The 16,312-nt window shown below is 37.8% G+C and overlaps 1 protein-coding gene across 1 annotated transcript; it reads right to left on the bottom strand.

Annotated features, from left to right (window-relative positions):
- Positions 1-9,870: 9,870 nt before the first annotated feature.
- Positions 9,871-15,109, bottom strand: LOC143536513 (bifunctional riboflavin biosynthesis protein RIBA 1, chloroplastic-like). Its single transcript, XM_077030486.1, has 7 exons — positions 14,959-15,109; positions 12,787-13,162; positions 11,658-11,879; positions 11,251-11,573; positions 10,672-10,801; positions 10,283-10,579; positions 9,871-10,192 (listed from the first exon to the last, which is right to left on the bottom strand). The coding sequence occupies exons 1-7, from the start codon at positions 14,994-14,996 to the stop codon at positions 9,944-9,946; spliced, it is 1,635 nt and encodes a 544-aa protein (XP_076886601.1). The 5' UTR covers positions 14,997-15,109; the 3' UTR covers positions 9,871-9,943.
- Between the last annotated feature and the right edge of the window lie 1,203 nt (positions 15,110-16,312).

Here is a 16,312-nt window from a genome sequence, read left to right as displayed (position 1 = left end):
TCAATCGAGTCGACCACGCTCAATGTTTTGATCTTTAGTTTTGAGACACTCACTTTTGGTCCTTTTAACTTTTTATGTATTGTGAGTTTGTTTTGTAAGTTTTAGGCCGGTAAACAAACCGAGTGAAATGTTTAATGTGAGAACTAAGAAGTGTGTTTACGTTTGTTTACTTAATAAGTGAATGAACATGAACAAAAAGTTTGTGTTCATTTAATTAAACTTCGTTTCAAAAAGTTTACCTGCTTAAGCTTCGTTTTTCTCGAAGAAACCAAGCAGTATATAATTGTTCTCTCTTTTATAACGTGAATCATCTCCTCGTCATAATCAACTGTTCAACTTTTTGAGCCGACCCCAAAACAGATTTCCACCACCACCACCGTTGCTACACCTTCGCCTAAAGAACAACCTGTCGTCACACATCAGTAACCAGCATCATCACCTCGTCATATCATCGTCATCTCCTCACCACCACCCCTACTGCTATTTCAATTTTGCCTTTAATCCTCGGTTTTGGGTCTGCCACCCAGGTGTTCGATAAAATGTCTCAATGAGTTAATCGGTTTTTTTGGGTTTACGGAGGGGAGGGCAACTGACGGTTGCTCTCCTTTCTCCTCTTAGTTCGGGTTTTTACTCCCAAAACTCAGCTCGAGTTTGTTTGTTGGCCTTTTTGTCATGAGGGGTTATGACAAGGGCTCGGATTGTCAAAGGAGCCCCATCGGGGGAGGTGGGCACGGGAGGTGGACATGGTTGTCGGTTCGACATAATTTCTCGTGGTGGATTAATTGATGAGGGTGTTATGTCTAAGACCCTAGAAAATAGTGTGGGTTCGGTGGCTGTTTGGCCATCTCCTTTTAGGGGGTTCCATTTTTGCCCGGATGGACGGGCGGGGTCAAGGGGGATCTCTCGGTTAATGGCGCATATCAAACGACTTCATTTGTTGTCGGATGAGCGGAAAGGGACCCTACGGGACGCCATTTCCACGGATTGTGATTTATTTATTTCGGTTGGGGATGCTTTTAAGGCCTCGGACCAGTGGCTATGTGGGGTGTGTATGCGTCCAAATGCTCTTAAACGGACGTGTCATCATGCTGATAGAGTCACCAAGTACAACGAGGGTGTGGGAGCTGTGGAGGAGTTTATTGTGGGGATTGATAAACCACATGTTATGAGGGATGTTGCTCCCTTGGGAGGGATAGTGGTGGATGAGGTTCTCCTTGACCGCGTCTTCTCTCTTCCTATCACAACTGTTAATAGCATCCCTCATAGTTGTCGTATGGCATTTGCTCAAGCGTTAACTGCGGCTCTGGGTAAGGTGGTTGCTATGCCAGACTCTGTTGAGGCATGGGTGAAACTTTTCTTGTTACCGCGGTGCACGCTGCGTGTTTTCAGACCTTCTAAACGTCAGGAGAGCAGGTCCGGTAATAGAAAGTCTTTGCAATGTCAGAGTATTCAACAAGCACTAGCAAGTTGAGGTGCTAAGGATGGTTTTGATGTGCTTATTTTATCCCTTTTTGCCACACCTATAGGGGTGAACTCGAGTCATGGGGAGCCTCTCGCTAAGCACGATGATGTTGCGGTATGCGCCAATGTGAAACAATGTTTACGAAAAGTGGCGGACGGGCATTTTACTGCCGCCATTAAAGTAGTATGCTCTTCAGGGGTTGCACCTTTCGGCAATGACACTTTGAAAGCGTTAGTGGCTAAGCATCCCAATTTGCCCCCGCCGGTTATGCCTGCTTCATTGCTTTCTGAGCCTCCTCTTATTGTTGTTGAGGATTGTATGCTTGGATGCATTAAGTCCTTCCCTAAAGGGACGTCATGCGAACGAGATGGATTGAGGGCACAACATATTTTGGATGCATTTTGTGGAGAGGGGTAGCCGATCGCTGTTGGGTTACTAAAGGCTACTATTGCGATGGTTAATTTATGTTTGGGGGGGGAGATGCCCAAGGGTTTTGGCAGAGTTCATTGCGTCGGCTCCTCTCCACCGTTGCTCAAACCGGACAATGGGATTAGACCCATTGCCGTATGTGCCATTTGGAGAAGATTGATCTCTAAGGTGGCTATGAGGGGTGTTGGGAAAGACATTACTAAATACCTGTGCGACTTTCAGTTTGGGGTGGGAGTCCCTAGTGGTGCAGAGGCCGTTCTTCATAGCGCGATCAGGTTTTTAAGTAAGTTCCATTCTGATGGGTCATTGGCTATGCTTACTATTGATTTTTGTAATGTCTTAAACTTGGTGGATAAGACTGCCCTTCTGAATGGGGTTCGGGCCCGATGTCCATCTATTTACTTATGGGTGAACTTTTTATATGGGCAACCGGCCAGACTATATGTGGGGGATGACCACATTAGGTCCACCACTGGGGTTCAGCAGGGGGACCCTTTGGGACCTCTTCTTTTCGCCTTAGTTCTGCACCCACTTATTCATCTAGTCCAAAGTTCCTGTAAGCTTCTCTTTCATGCTTGGTACCTAGATGATGGTACAATTATTGGGGACTCTAAAGAGGTTGCCAAAGCTTTAGATATTATCAGGTCGAAGGGTCCTCGCCTGGGCCTTGAACTTAATATTAAGAAAACAGAAGTATTTTGGCCGTCGTGCAATGGGGTTAAGGTGCAGGAGGGGGTGTTTCCCTGTGAGATTGGAAGACCGGTGCTAGGTGTGAAACTCCTCGGGGAGCCGTTAGCCGGGATGCCGGGTTCATCAGTGAACTTGCTATGAAAAGGGCTTCGCGAGTTGTGGAGTTGATGAGCTATCTCCCACATTTGCGGGACCCTCAATGCGAGCTTCTTTTGCTCCGCTCATGTATGGGAGTTGGAAAGTTGTTGTTTGGTCTCAGAACATGCCAACCTGTGTATGTAGGGGAAGCAGTTTCTGTGTTTGACAATGGCCTTCGGGGGCGGTTGAGGACATCGTGGTTTGTGGTGGTCCCTTCTTTGGAGATTTTCAATGGAGGTTGGCATCACTTCCGACTCGTTTTGGAGGTTTGGGTTTATGTTAAGCTTCAAACGTTTCTACTTATGCGTTTGTGGCCTCGAGGGCGCAATCTTGGGAATTACAAGACCACATTCTTCGAGGTTGTGGTATTGATGGGTTTGACTCCGATTATGGGAGTGCGATAGATCGGTTGCACATTTCACTTTCCGATTTGACATTAGCGGTTTCTCTAATAAAGACACCGCCCCCCCCCCCCCCCTAAAGCCCAACATGCTTTGGCGAGTGCCCTTTATAGTGGAATCATCAAGAGTTTGGAAATGAAGTTTGATTTATCCCCTCGTCAGAAAGCGGTGTTTGAGTGTCTTCGGGCTCCTCGGGCTCAAGATTTCTTAAGTGTTCTCCCTATTGAAGGATTGGGCCAACATATGTCGGTTTTGGAGTACCGAGCCATCCTGAAGTATCGGTTAATGATCCCTTTGTTTCCGGTAGATAAGCCGTGCCCGGTTTGCCGTAAGGTTTGTTTGGATTCTTTTGGCGAGCATGCGGTTCACTGCAAAGAGTTGCCTGGGTTTAAGTACAGGCATGATTTGGTGAGGGATGTTCTATGCTATGTTCTTAAACGAGCCGAAATTTCGACTAAAAAGGAAGCCCCCGTAAACTTTCTTACGGATCCTCAAGAAGGAAGATCTACATTACGACCGGCCGATATACTTGTTTTTGGGTGGGTAGGGGGAAAACACGCTTGTGTCGACCTCACAGGAGTGTCCCCTCTTGTTGGGATTAGGGACACTGGATTTGTAGCAGGCCAGGCAGCATTGAGGCGGCATCGGGCAAGGTTACTAAACACGAGAGAGCTTGTTTGAAGAATCAACACGTGTTTATCCCCTTCGCCTTTGACACTTTTGGTTTCTTAGCTCCGGATACCGTGGACCTTTTGAATAGGGTTCAGAAAGTTGTGTATAGTAACGTATCAGCCCATAAGAATCAAAACTTTGTTTTTAGTCGGATTGGGTTTGCTATCCAAAAAGGGGTTGCGGCGCAGCTTGTTGCCCGCTTACCTGCCACTTCATTGTAAATCGTTTGGATGTTTCTATGAAATATAAAAGGAGCCAATAAAAAAAATTAAATGAACCAACACGGACACATGTTTCTTCGGTCTACTTAATGTTTTGTATTTGTTTGTTTGTGTTCATTTATGTCTGTGAATTTTTTATTATGTTTGTCCATATTTGTCTGTTTACCTTTGTTCAATTACGTCATTTATGTGCATGAACTGTCCGTTTAGATCTTAAATGAACTGAATATTTGTTCGATTAGGTGTTCATGTTCGTGTTTGTGTTAAAGTTAAATGAATCAACACAAACATGTAAGCACCATCTAGCAAGATGTTAGACAGACAAAGGAAAAAGGATATGAAAAGCAAATGATTTTTCATCAATTTTGTGCAAGTTACATTACACTTATTCTTTCTACCCGAGAAAAAGGTAAAAAAGAAAAATACATGACATTATCAAACAGCCACGCGTTTTTGCCCAACTCAAGTAAACAAAATCATACTAAAGTCATCAAATAGCCAACCATGACACATATACAATCACACCCGTAACTTCTTTCTTAGTCGTGCTTAACGAAGAGTTACCAAACTAGTCCTAAGTTTGTATAATCTAACAAACTTTTGTTGGCCTGGCTGTTTGTTAGCTTTCTAATGATTCCATTAAGAAGCTGTCTCTGAATCGCTAAGAGATAGAGTGTTTTTGATTCATTAATAAAACACACCTTGATGGTTTGTTGAGTCTTTTAATTGATAAGTTTCAAAAATATGTTAAATAATTGAGAGACGACATCTTAATCGGTCTAATATTTTAGTGATGTAGTACAAAATTATCAAGAAACCTCTAATCGATGGGTGCCAATGTGACGTGTTGATGGTCTTAACATAGTAAAGATATTGTACATTATCTTCTTTCATAATTTCAAGCATCTAGCACATGCCATGATGTCATGGGAAATTGTAAACATCCCAAAATGATTTCTACAAATGAAAGTGTTTTTCAACAATATCCAAGATTATGTAATCTTCTGACATGACACAAATTCTTTTTTAATGAAACACAAAAAATAAAGTTCATAAATAGACAAAACAAGATCTCAATTATTGTTTCTTGATAGTCTCAAGTGTTGGAATAAGGTTTCTGTTACGATTTTATATTTCTGTTTCTTAATTGATTGTTTTCCAAAAGATCATCATGAAAAGATGAGGGATCGGTTTCTTTATTGATTAATAGTACTTAACTGATAATGCATTAATATCTAAATCAGGGTTGTCAATTATGCCGGGCCGATGAGTTTCATGTTAATTGGTTGAAATGCTTAACATGAACACCATCCGTATAAAATCTAACCCTGACTCACCTATAGTCGTGTAACCCAAACAAAACTCATTTAACATATTTCTCTAAGCGTATCAAAATGGGTTGACGGGTACTACCAATCAAGTTGTAAGCGTGTTATATCTTTGCCGTATTGAAAATTGTCACCCCTTAGATACATTTCAGTGCGCTTGGCAAATATGTTAATAGGGTTAGATATTTTAGATTGTTAAAACAATATTTAGAGCTATGAAAGCAAACAGAGATTTAGAGAGGTGGCCTTCGTGAATATTGTTTGTGCCATCTATGGATATGGATATGGATAACTAGAAGAAGTTAGGCAAAACATTAGTGTTGAAAGTTGGTGCGAGTATGTGATGTGTTTAGGTTATTATAGTTTAGCAAATCATGTGTGGTTTGCTTACTAATTAGGTGTTCATTACTATTACCTACCGGATTTAGGAGTACCGAGTATATACGTTTATATTATGTGATGAAAAATTATATGTTACAATGTTCAAAAATCAATATTAAACTCACCTAAAAACTAACTTAAGATACAAATTATTCGGGCTACACTTTTAACAGCTTTATGATTTTATTAACTTAAGTTTTTAAAGCTTCACCATACAAGTTATTATATTTTTAAAATTATATAATTTACGAGTAGTTCTATTTTTATGCAAGTAAACAATTTTCATGTGAATATCATTTAATACCATAGGCATTGTGAAACCACAACAAAACATAAATCAATCTTATATCAACTGTCTCAAATATTTCTAGTTTTTTCATATATTTTTCTTCTTTAATATGTGGAAGTAAAATAAAATGACCCAAACTTTTTTTTAGATTTAGACAATAAAATTTCATCTATAATAAAACTTACAGGTTTTGAAAAAAATATTTATTTAAGGTAAGAAATTTAAAACGTTCTCAATAATTAGTAAAAAGATATAATGGATAACAAAATTAATATAATTATATTTTGTAAAAGTTGAGTTAGTTTTCAAATTCCTAAAGTTGACACTTTTATATTAATAATCATAAATTTCTACAAAGTAAAAGATATTTTAAGTTTTAGTGATACATTTTTTTTCAGCCAATTATTATTTTCTCGTTATATAGAAACATAGATATTACATCAACATAGCAGGTAAGCGGACAACAAGCTGCGCCGTAACCCATTTCTGAATTGCAAACCCTAACCTGCTAAAGACATACCTCTGCCCCTTTGGAGTCGACACATTGCCATGCACAACCCGTTGGACCCTGGTTAGGAAACAGATAGCTTCCGGTGCCAAGGAGCCAAAGGTAACAAAAGCAAGAGGGGCAAAAACATGTTGGTTCTCTTCGCAGGCTTTAGCATGTTTCTCCACCTTCTTCGTTTCAGCCATTTTCATTGTTTGCCCAGCTACAAACCCATTATCCATCAAACCAGCTAAAGGAGATACCCCTGTGAGGTCAACACAAGCGTGTTTTCCCCCGGCCCAACCAAAGACGAGCAAATCTGCCGGTCGTAGAGTGGATCTCCCTTCCGTGGGGTCTGTAAGGAAGTTTACGGGGGCTTCCTTTTTAGCTGATATCCCAGCTCGCCTTAAGATGTCCCAAAAAACGTCCCGCACCCAATCATGTCGGTATTTGAACCCAGGCATCTCCTTGCAATGAACCGCATGCTCTCCGAATTTATCCAGGCAAGCCTTACGGCAGATCGGACATGTTTCATCTTCTGGGTACATTGGGACCATCAAACGGTACTTAAGAATGACCCTATACTCGACCGCAGACATGCTTTGGCACAAGCCATCAATCGGGATAACGGTCAGAAAATCTTGTGCATGAGGACCTTGTAAGCATTCAATAACCGCCTTATGTCGGGGGGACAATCCAAAAACTTCTCCCAGGCTCTGAGCGATTTTGCCAAAAAGGGCATTTGCCAAAGTTTTTTGAGGCTTTAGTGGGGCCGTGTCCTTATTAGAGAAACCGCCAATATCAAAGTCTGGGAGAGCGCCATTTAGGCGTTCCAGGGCCTGCACGTAGTCTGAGTCCAAGTCAACAACTCCGCTATTCCTTAAGATGTGATTCTGTAGCTTCCAAGACTGAGCCCTCGACGCTACAAAAGCGTAAACCCCAACATCATGAGCCGAAAGAAGGCCTAAACCCCCCGAGCGCATCGGTAAAGATGCAAGTCGCCACTGAAGATCACCAAAGAACGGGCCTCCACATACAACTATGTCTTCGATGGCTTCTCGAAGCCCCTTATCAAAACAGCATACCGCATCATCCATCATATGGGGGTGGCATGTTCGTAACCCAAAAAGCAACTTAGCAACCCCTATGCAAGACCTAAGCAGGAGGAGTTCGATATGGGGATCCCTAAGGCAAGGTAAGAGTTTCATAAGATCAACCGCATGAGATGCTCTCCGCCTCGCCAACTCCTTAATAAAGTAGGGATCTCGACTAACAGCCCCTCTAAGGAGCTTTACCTCTCTCTCTGGTCTACCAATCTCACTAGGGAAAAACCCATCTTTAACTTTCACTCCATTACACGCTGGCCAAAAAACCTCAGTTTTCTTAATATTAAGTTGAAGCCCCAATGATGGCCCTTCCGAGCTGATAATGTCTAGGGATTTAGCGACTTCGTTGGCACCACCAATAATAGTCCCATCATCCAAGTACCAAGCATGAAATGGGAGGTTACAGTCATTTTGTACCCGGAGAACAAGAGGGTGTAATGCTAAGGCAAAGAGGAGGGGCCCAAGGGGGTCTCCCTGCTGAACCCCAGTAGTAGCCCCTATACAGTCATCACCAACGTACAACCTAGCCGGCTGAGCATATAGGAACTGGACCCATAGATAGATAGACGGGCAATGATGATGAACCTCCCGGAGAAGGGTTGTGCGGTCGACCATATTGAAGGCGTTGGAGAAGTCCACGGTAAGCATAACTAAAGAACCGTCCGCGTGAAAGGAGTTAAGAAACCGGTTCACGCTGTGAAGCACCGCCTCTGCCCCATTAGGGGTCCCTACCCCAAACTGAAAGTTCCCTAAATACTGAGTCATTTCCTTCCCAATCTTCTTCATAGCCACTCTAGAAACCAACCTACGCCAGATAGCCCCCACAGCAATGGGCCGAATTCCATTATCAGGCTTTAATAAAGGGGTAAGGGGGCCCGAAGCAATAAACTCAGCGAGCACCTTGGGGCACAGACCCCCTAGCCATAAGTTGACGACTTCAGTGATGGCTGAGAGCATACCCATGGAAGTCACTGATCCCTCACCACTAAGAGCGTCCAACAAGTGTTGCGCCCGCATCCCGTCTCTCTCGCATGAGGTCCCTTTAGGATGTAACAGTATCTTGATGGGTAGGAAATGTGTATGTAGATATCATGATGTGGTATGAGTATAGTTTATTTGTTTATTATTATTACTTTTAATGAACAAAATAGTTTTTGAAAGAGATCCGAAACGCATGTACGGCACCACACTCATTCCCATCCTTCAAACATGGTGGTATCATGTGGGTGGAGCAATGTCCTACCGGCCCATCACACTACACTGACAATTTGGTTTACTTCATTCAATTGCTCTCCCTCCTTTTTATGGTTTCCTTTTTATGGTTGAGAGTTCAAATCCCGTAATTAATAAAAAGAATGTTTTAATTTAAACAAAATTTTACAAGACATGCATTACAAGTAACATATAAGAAAAACATTATCAGGTTCTACAAAATGATAATAGAAACTCACAAATGCAATCTAGTATAAGGGAATCCCGGAAATGTAGTGAAAAACTCCTAACACAAACCAAGGATGGAAATGTAGTGAAAAACTCCTAACACAAACCAAGGATGGAAATACACATACCATACATATGGATGGAAATAAATTAAACAAGTACAAATAGTAGTAATTACTTCTTAACAACTTTTATATCTCATCCTAGTAATTACTTCCTAGAAACTTTTATATATTATCCGAATATTATTTTAGAGCATACGTTGGGGGCTTTATCACCCATGTTTTTGCATAAAAAACGCCCAAACACAACTGTACATGTAGATGGGCGTTTTCAAAGAAAACCAACCTATATTTGTTTGTGTGGGCCCTACTTGCCCAACCAACGAATAATAAACCCATATTTATTTCACCCACTTTTTATAACTGATTCATTTATTCATATAGTTAAAAATTATTTAATTATTACAAAGACTTCAACCACTACGCATAAAATCAGAAAAAACATGTTAGTCGCTTTGACGTGGGATGAAAAAAAGCGCGTTTTAGCCTCTCTAATAAGTAATTCCGTTGCCCTTATAAGCCAACTTGTTCTATTATTCAACTTACCTAAAATTAGCTTTCCCCCAAATATAACACATCGTAAAATACAAAAATAATATAAAATAAAACTGTGTTAAAGCACTTGCCAAAATGTGTCTCTTAAACCAACATTATGTGTTCTTTTGATGAAAATTTATATAATAACACCTCTAGTTAAATCATAACTGACACCTAAACACACACATAATCATCATCCAATCCAATAACAAGTATTATATATAAAATCGATTTCAAAGAAAGAATTTGATGAGGCTAGTATGAAAAGAATGTGAGTCAATCGAGCCAATGAACCTGAACTTAAACACTTGGGTTCGAATTCTGGTCGGTTGGTTCGTCGTTTTTGGTAATAAGGTTCGGTACACCAGAGCCATAAACGTGACCCATCTTAGCCCGTTTGGTCTCAAGATATCGTTTATTGTGCTTCGTAATCGGAGTCAGAAGCGGAACTCGGCCTGCAACTTCTAAGCCATAGCCCTTGAGCCCACTGTACTTAGCAGGGTTGTTTGTCATCAACTTCATTGTTCTAACTCCCAAATCTCTCAAAATCTGCATATCAGCAGATGTAGTTAATTAACATATATTAATCATTTATACAAGATGTATATCGTTTATTAATTTATATGTATGTGAAATTACCTGTGCGCCAATACCGTACTCCCTTGAATCAACTGGCAAACCGAGCTCTTCATTGGCTTCGACTGTATCACGACCATCATCTTGAAGGTTATAAGCACGAAGCTTGTGGCCTAACCCGATACCTCTTCCCTCATGACCTCGTAGATATACCAAAACGCCCCTACCAGCTTCTTCAATTTGTTGCATTGCAAGGGCCAACTGATTACCACAATCACATCTAGCTGACCCGAATATGTCACCCGTTAAGCATTCTGAATGTACCCTAACGAGGATGTCTTTTCCATCCCCAATGTCACCCTGTTTTAAAACGAGAATCCAAATCATATTGATAATTAAGCCCAATCAATGAATTTTTACCTCTAAACAATATTTTGTAAGAGTTTCCTCACCTTAACCATGGCAATATGTTCGATTCCATCCAACACTGATCTATAACAATAGGCAACAAATGGGCCCCACGTAGTAGGTATGCGTGCAGCTGAAGCACGCTCCACTAGCTTATCCGTCTTTCTTCTATACCTGCCAAATTTAAACCCCATACTTCAATACTTCATGAATTCACGGGTTATTAATTTCAACCCGTTTACTTATGAACGGGTCAATTCGGGTTATTTTTCTCTCTCAATATGTCAAACGGGTAAAAAAACCCTAATAAAACTAGCATAAAAGAAAGCAAGTCAGATTATATTATTATTGAATAACTTATTGGTTATCATGTTTAACTCACTTATCAACAATAAAAATATTTGATACATTTTGACAAAAGGTGTTTTGGGCCACCTTTCAACCCATTCACTCATGAATGGGCCAAATTCGGGTCTCATAATATGTCAAATGGGTGCAAAAACCCTAATAAAAACTAGCATAAAAGAAAACAAGTCAAACAGAAAACATTTGATACATATTGGATAAAAAGTGTACTGGGTCAACCCATGAAGAACAAACTAGCTAATAAGATCGTTATTTACCTGATTAGATCAGCAATAGATATAATCTTCAAATTTTCCCTTTTGACAAATTCCTTAAGCTTTGGCAATCTAGCCATGGAACCATCATCATCCACAATCTCACATAAAACGGCTACTGGGTCATACCCAGCTAACATAGCTAGGTCAACAGAAGCTTCCGTATGGCCCGCTCGTTTTAAAACACCGCCTTCTCTATATTTCAGTGGAAAGATATGACCCGGGCGGTTGAAATCCGAGGGTTGTGAATCTTTTGAAGCTAAAGCTTTTATGGTTGTTGCCCTATCATTAGCTGATACACCCGTAGTGGTGCCGTGTTTTGCATCCTACAAGTTCATAATTATAATTATTTATCTGACTATTTATGGGTTGTTTGACATTGCTGTATGAAAGTGATTATCTTTACATACCACTGATACTGTGAAGGCTGTTGTGAGTTTTTCTTCATTATCTTTATGATTAACCATTAACGGGAGTTCTAATCGATCCAAATCTTCAGCTTTCATGCTTACACAAACAATCCCAGTTCCATGCTTAACAATAAAAGCCATGGCCTCTGGTGTGACACATGATGCTGCCATTATTAAGTCTCCTTCGTTTTCTCTGCATTCATCATCGACAACCACTACCATCTGCAATATGAATGACAAAATTGGTAAAAAATTAAATTGCACCCTAGTTTGTAACTTGTAAGAAATTCAAATTAAAGAATTTAAATGGTACATTAAGATATATACTTTCTCCAACCCCAAATAATCGCAGCAGTATCGATAACCCTTTATTTTAACTGATTACTTTTAGTTTAGACATGTTTCAAAATCGGGTTTTAAAAAATCCTGTTTTGAACCAACCCAGCCTGTTTTGACCCGTGAAAAATAGTGCCCATTTTAATTAAGGGTCTAATTGTCCAAACAAGCCAAGTCGCTCATGAGCGCTACTTGAGACTGGTTCACTAAAAGCTCAAATCGAGCCAAGCTTAAGCGAACTCAAGCCTAAAAATAAGCTTGTTTAATAAGCGAGCCCGAGCTTCACTTATCAAGCTCGAGCTGGCACGCGAGCCTAAACGAGCTTATTATACATATACCTTTTCATCTAACATACTAAATATATAACTTTAAAATAACTATTATTCTATATAATGACAATAATAATAAAAACTAAACAATATATTTTAGGTTATATATAAAAACTATTAACTAAATATATAAAAACAACTATAAATGTATTTAAATTAATTAATAAATAATAAATGAGTCGAGCCCCAACCCAGGCTCGAGCTTGAAAAACTACTTACGAGAAGAGCTGGAAGCCTGGAACCATAAAAATAGATACAAGCTCGAGCACCCGTAAGTTCAACGAGCTCGACCTCTCGTAAGTAAAAACGAGTCGAACTCAAGCCTGGACGAGCTCCAGTCAAACATTCTACTTATTTTTGGGTAAGGGGTTATATCATACAGTTTTGAGTTTTTATCCTCACAGGACAGAAAAACAGAAACCTTTTGTAATTTACAAACAAAGACGCTACGAAAGAAAACAAACCTTTCCTTGTCGTATATCTTCAATCGCCTCAGGAATGGACGCGAAGCCCGGGGTGGGCTGATCCAAATCATACTCATCAGTAGCATTAGAAAAATCATTCATGCTAGGAGTTGTGTCAGCTGCTAAGGTACCCAAAGCTATTGAATCAGGCTGTATCACTATCCCAGATGATGATACACTTACACCATTAACTCTTTTTTCATTAGCAGAAAAACTGCCATCTATAGGCAATAATGAAGCTCTGAGCCTACCATCACCTTTACTTTTGGAGCATGATCTAGCACCAAGATGAGGAAACGCCTCGGATGCATGCCCATTGGATGAAAATAGGTTTACAAAGTGATGACCATTATACGAGCTCACATTTGTGATCATCCTGCATAATTGTGATTACAGAATAAAACGATTGGATGAGTGTGTTTATTATTAATACAGCACGGTATAATAGCGGCAATAGTCTCTATCTTTGAATAAAATGATGTAGGATGTTGAATGCATTTTATACAAGACATTGGGTGACTTTCATCATGTTTGACCGATTTGACCATTGTTAAGATAAAACGCAACCCAAATCTACCCACTCACAAGTAAATGGTTTGAAATTGTCATCTCTAGTTACATCATTTAAAACCAACTAACCAAAGGCCACAAAGAATATAATATAGTTTAATTCAATGCTTGAAAGTATATATTATGGTTTAATTTTAGCTATGACCATTAGCAAAGTATTATAACTACCCCATACAATAAAGAAATAGATTGAGCCAAAATCATTATGATCCATGTTTTGTAGGATACTAATTAACAAATATGCGATTCCAATTAAAACATTTCCAGAAATTGCATATGAAAAAGAATTTTTATCATGTAGAAAAAGGCAAAAAAAAAAAAATTGCAGATTCTAATTATAAGATATTCTAAAGGAAGGGTCTATGTTGATCAAAATCGAAGTCAAAAACACTTTTGTCTCTAATGGGACCCTAAATTTTTTGTAATGACGAAGAATATGCTTTCCAAATCTAAAGCAAATAACAAGGGAATAAATCCTAGCACAGTTTGTGGATAAGTTAAAACATTCAACTTTGGTCACTAGTCAGATAAATGAAGTGTTTCAACATAATATTATATTATACACAGAATCAATACTGTCAATTATGATTGCAATGAAATATTGGATCCCTACCCTATCTACAGGAATCTAATCAAAGAAACCACAACTCAGAATTTGAACAGAATAAGCTTCACATCCAATTCCAGTGCTAGGGTTTCTGTGTGTAATTAAGTTCAAAACACCAAATTAGAAATATATGTTTGAAACAAGTCAACAACAATCCTAGAATCGTGTAATCGTTTGCTATAGGTAACTATCGATCAATTATAAAACAAACAAAACAAAAGCAACCGGATCGAGCGGAAAATTTCTACAATGTTTGAAATATAGTTTAATGAAAGTTACAAGCATCAGCAAAGTATTGAAACTACCCATACATTAAAGTAACACAATGAGCCAAAATCATTATGATCCGTGCTTTGTATTTAATGAAAAAAATAGATTATTCCAATTAAAAGATTTCCAGAATTTACATACGAAAAGGAATTATTATCTTGTAGAAAATGGCAAAAAAAAAGCAGATTCTATTTAGACGATGGTCTAAAGAAATGGTCCAGGTTGATCAAAACCGAAGCCGAAACACTTTTGTCTCTAAATGTTTTGTAATGATAAAGAATATTCTTACCAAATACTAGCAAATTTGTTAATTAAATCCCAACTATAATATTATGACTTTTCCTCTTGAGGATAATAAGTTAAAAAATTCAACTATTATATAATATTATATTATACACAGAATCAATCTATACTGTCATTATTACGATTATAATGAAATATTAGATCCCAACCACAACTCTTAATTTGAGCAGATTAAGCTTCAAAACCAATTCCAGACCTAGGGTTTCTGTTTGTAATAATTATAAATATCTACGTGAAATTACAATCAATTAGAATCCTAAAACCGTGTAATCAATTGCTATAGGTAACGATGGATTAAAAATCAACAACTAGATCGAGCTATAGGCAAATTAATGATACACAAACAATAATCGATAAAAGTAAACTGTGAATTTGAATCGATGCGAATAAGCATGCAATTGAATAGGAAGAGAAGAGGTTACTTTGAGCGGAGTAGAGGAGACATGTTAATGGAAGCCATGGATGCGTTGAAACGGGGCTCCGAATTGAAGAAATGGAGGATTTGAATTGAATTGAATTGAATTGATTTGATTTGATGAAGAAATGAAGATAGAAGGCAAATTGGGTGTTGATTTATTAATATTTATAATAAGATAGCAAGGAGTGTGGAATGAAATGAAACAGGTAGGAAAGGACGGGTGGGTTTGTGGAAAGAGAAAAAGGGTCATGCACTTTCTAGCCATTCTTTGAATATCTAAAAAAAACAAATATCTATCAATTCTAATAAATAACTATCAATTTTTATTACCACTTGTCACTCTTATAACCTTTTTCACCCTTTTGTCAACATTTGAAAACATGATCTCTATATTTTAAGTTATTTCAATATATGAATTCAAGTTTATTTTTATTAAATGTAAATCATATTCGATTCATTAACATTAATGGTGAAAGATAAGAGAATAAAGAAATATCAAAATTGAAGTTGCAGATCTATTAGAATAAATTTTAAATTCATAGTAAACTATAACTTGTTTTTAAACTGGTATTGGAGCAGTCCTGCATAATTTTTTTTACATAAGATTAGTTCCAAATTTGGATTTAAATTTTTCTCATATGTATTTGAACTCAAGAAAATATGTATTTTCTTAATTTCTCCAAACATTTTGTATAAATATTGCAAACATGAAGAATACATATTATATATATATATCTTGGTGTTTAACATTAAATCATTGAAGTTGAATATCATAATTATAATCCATATGAATAACGATTTACTTTATGAACTATCCATCATTTATTTATATAATTTTTTTGTGTAGTATAAATGATTCTTAACAAGAAGATCAATATTTAGTTTCCCATATTTTTCTTTCATAACTCAGACAAAAATGTTTCAGAAACATATATTTTATGATTTGATTTATACTTTTTTTATACATTCAAATATATTTAATTTAATATGTCTTATAAGACAAATATTACTTAATTAAAAGCATTCAAATTTTTAAACTAAAAAATATGTTTCAATCCTTTTTCACTATTTTCGCTTTCCAAAAGTCATTTAGGATATGGAAACCTAGAATATCGTTTTCATCAGTTATTTTCATCATTTCAATATTATATTAACTTAGTAATTTTATTTTTATACAAATACAACAATTTGAGATTAAGTTAGTGTTACATGTTGGGTAATACATAATTAAAGTGTCTAATAAAGTTTATATTCAAAATAATAAAGCTATACACAATTTTTTTTAAACAAAAAGTTACTGTTAGTTGAACATGACCTTAAGGTTATTATATCTTTGTCATTTTTCACTCATATGAAAT

Source organism: Bidens hawaiensis, unplaced genomic scaffold (genome assembly GCF_021521415.1).
Source record: "Bidens hawaiensis isolate Kalapana, Puna unplaced genomic scaffold, B.hawaiensis_p1.1 tig00010811_1, whole genome shotgun sequence".
Taxonomy (NCBI): domain Eukaryota; kingdom Viridiplantae; phylum Streptophyta; class Magnoliopsida; order Asterales; family Asteraceae; genus Bidens; species Bidens hawaiensis.
Note: the sequence above shows the minus strand (reverse complement) of the source record. Positions and strands in the feature narration are given on the sequence as shown.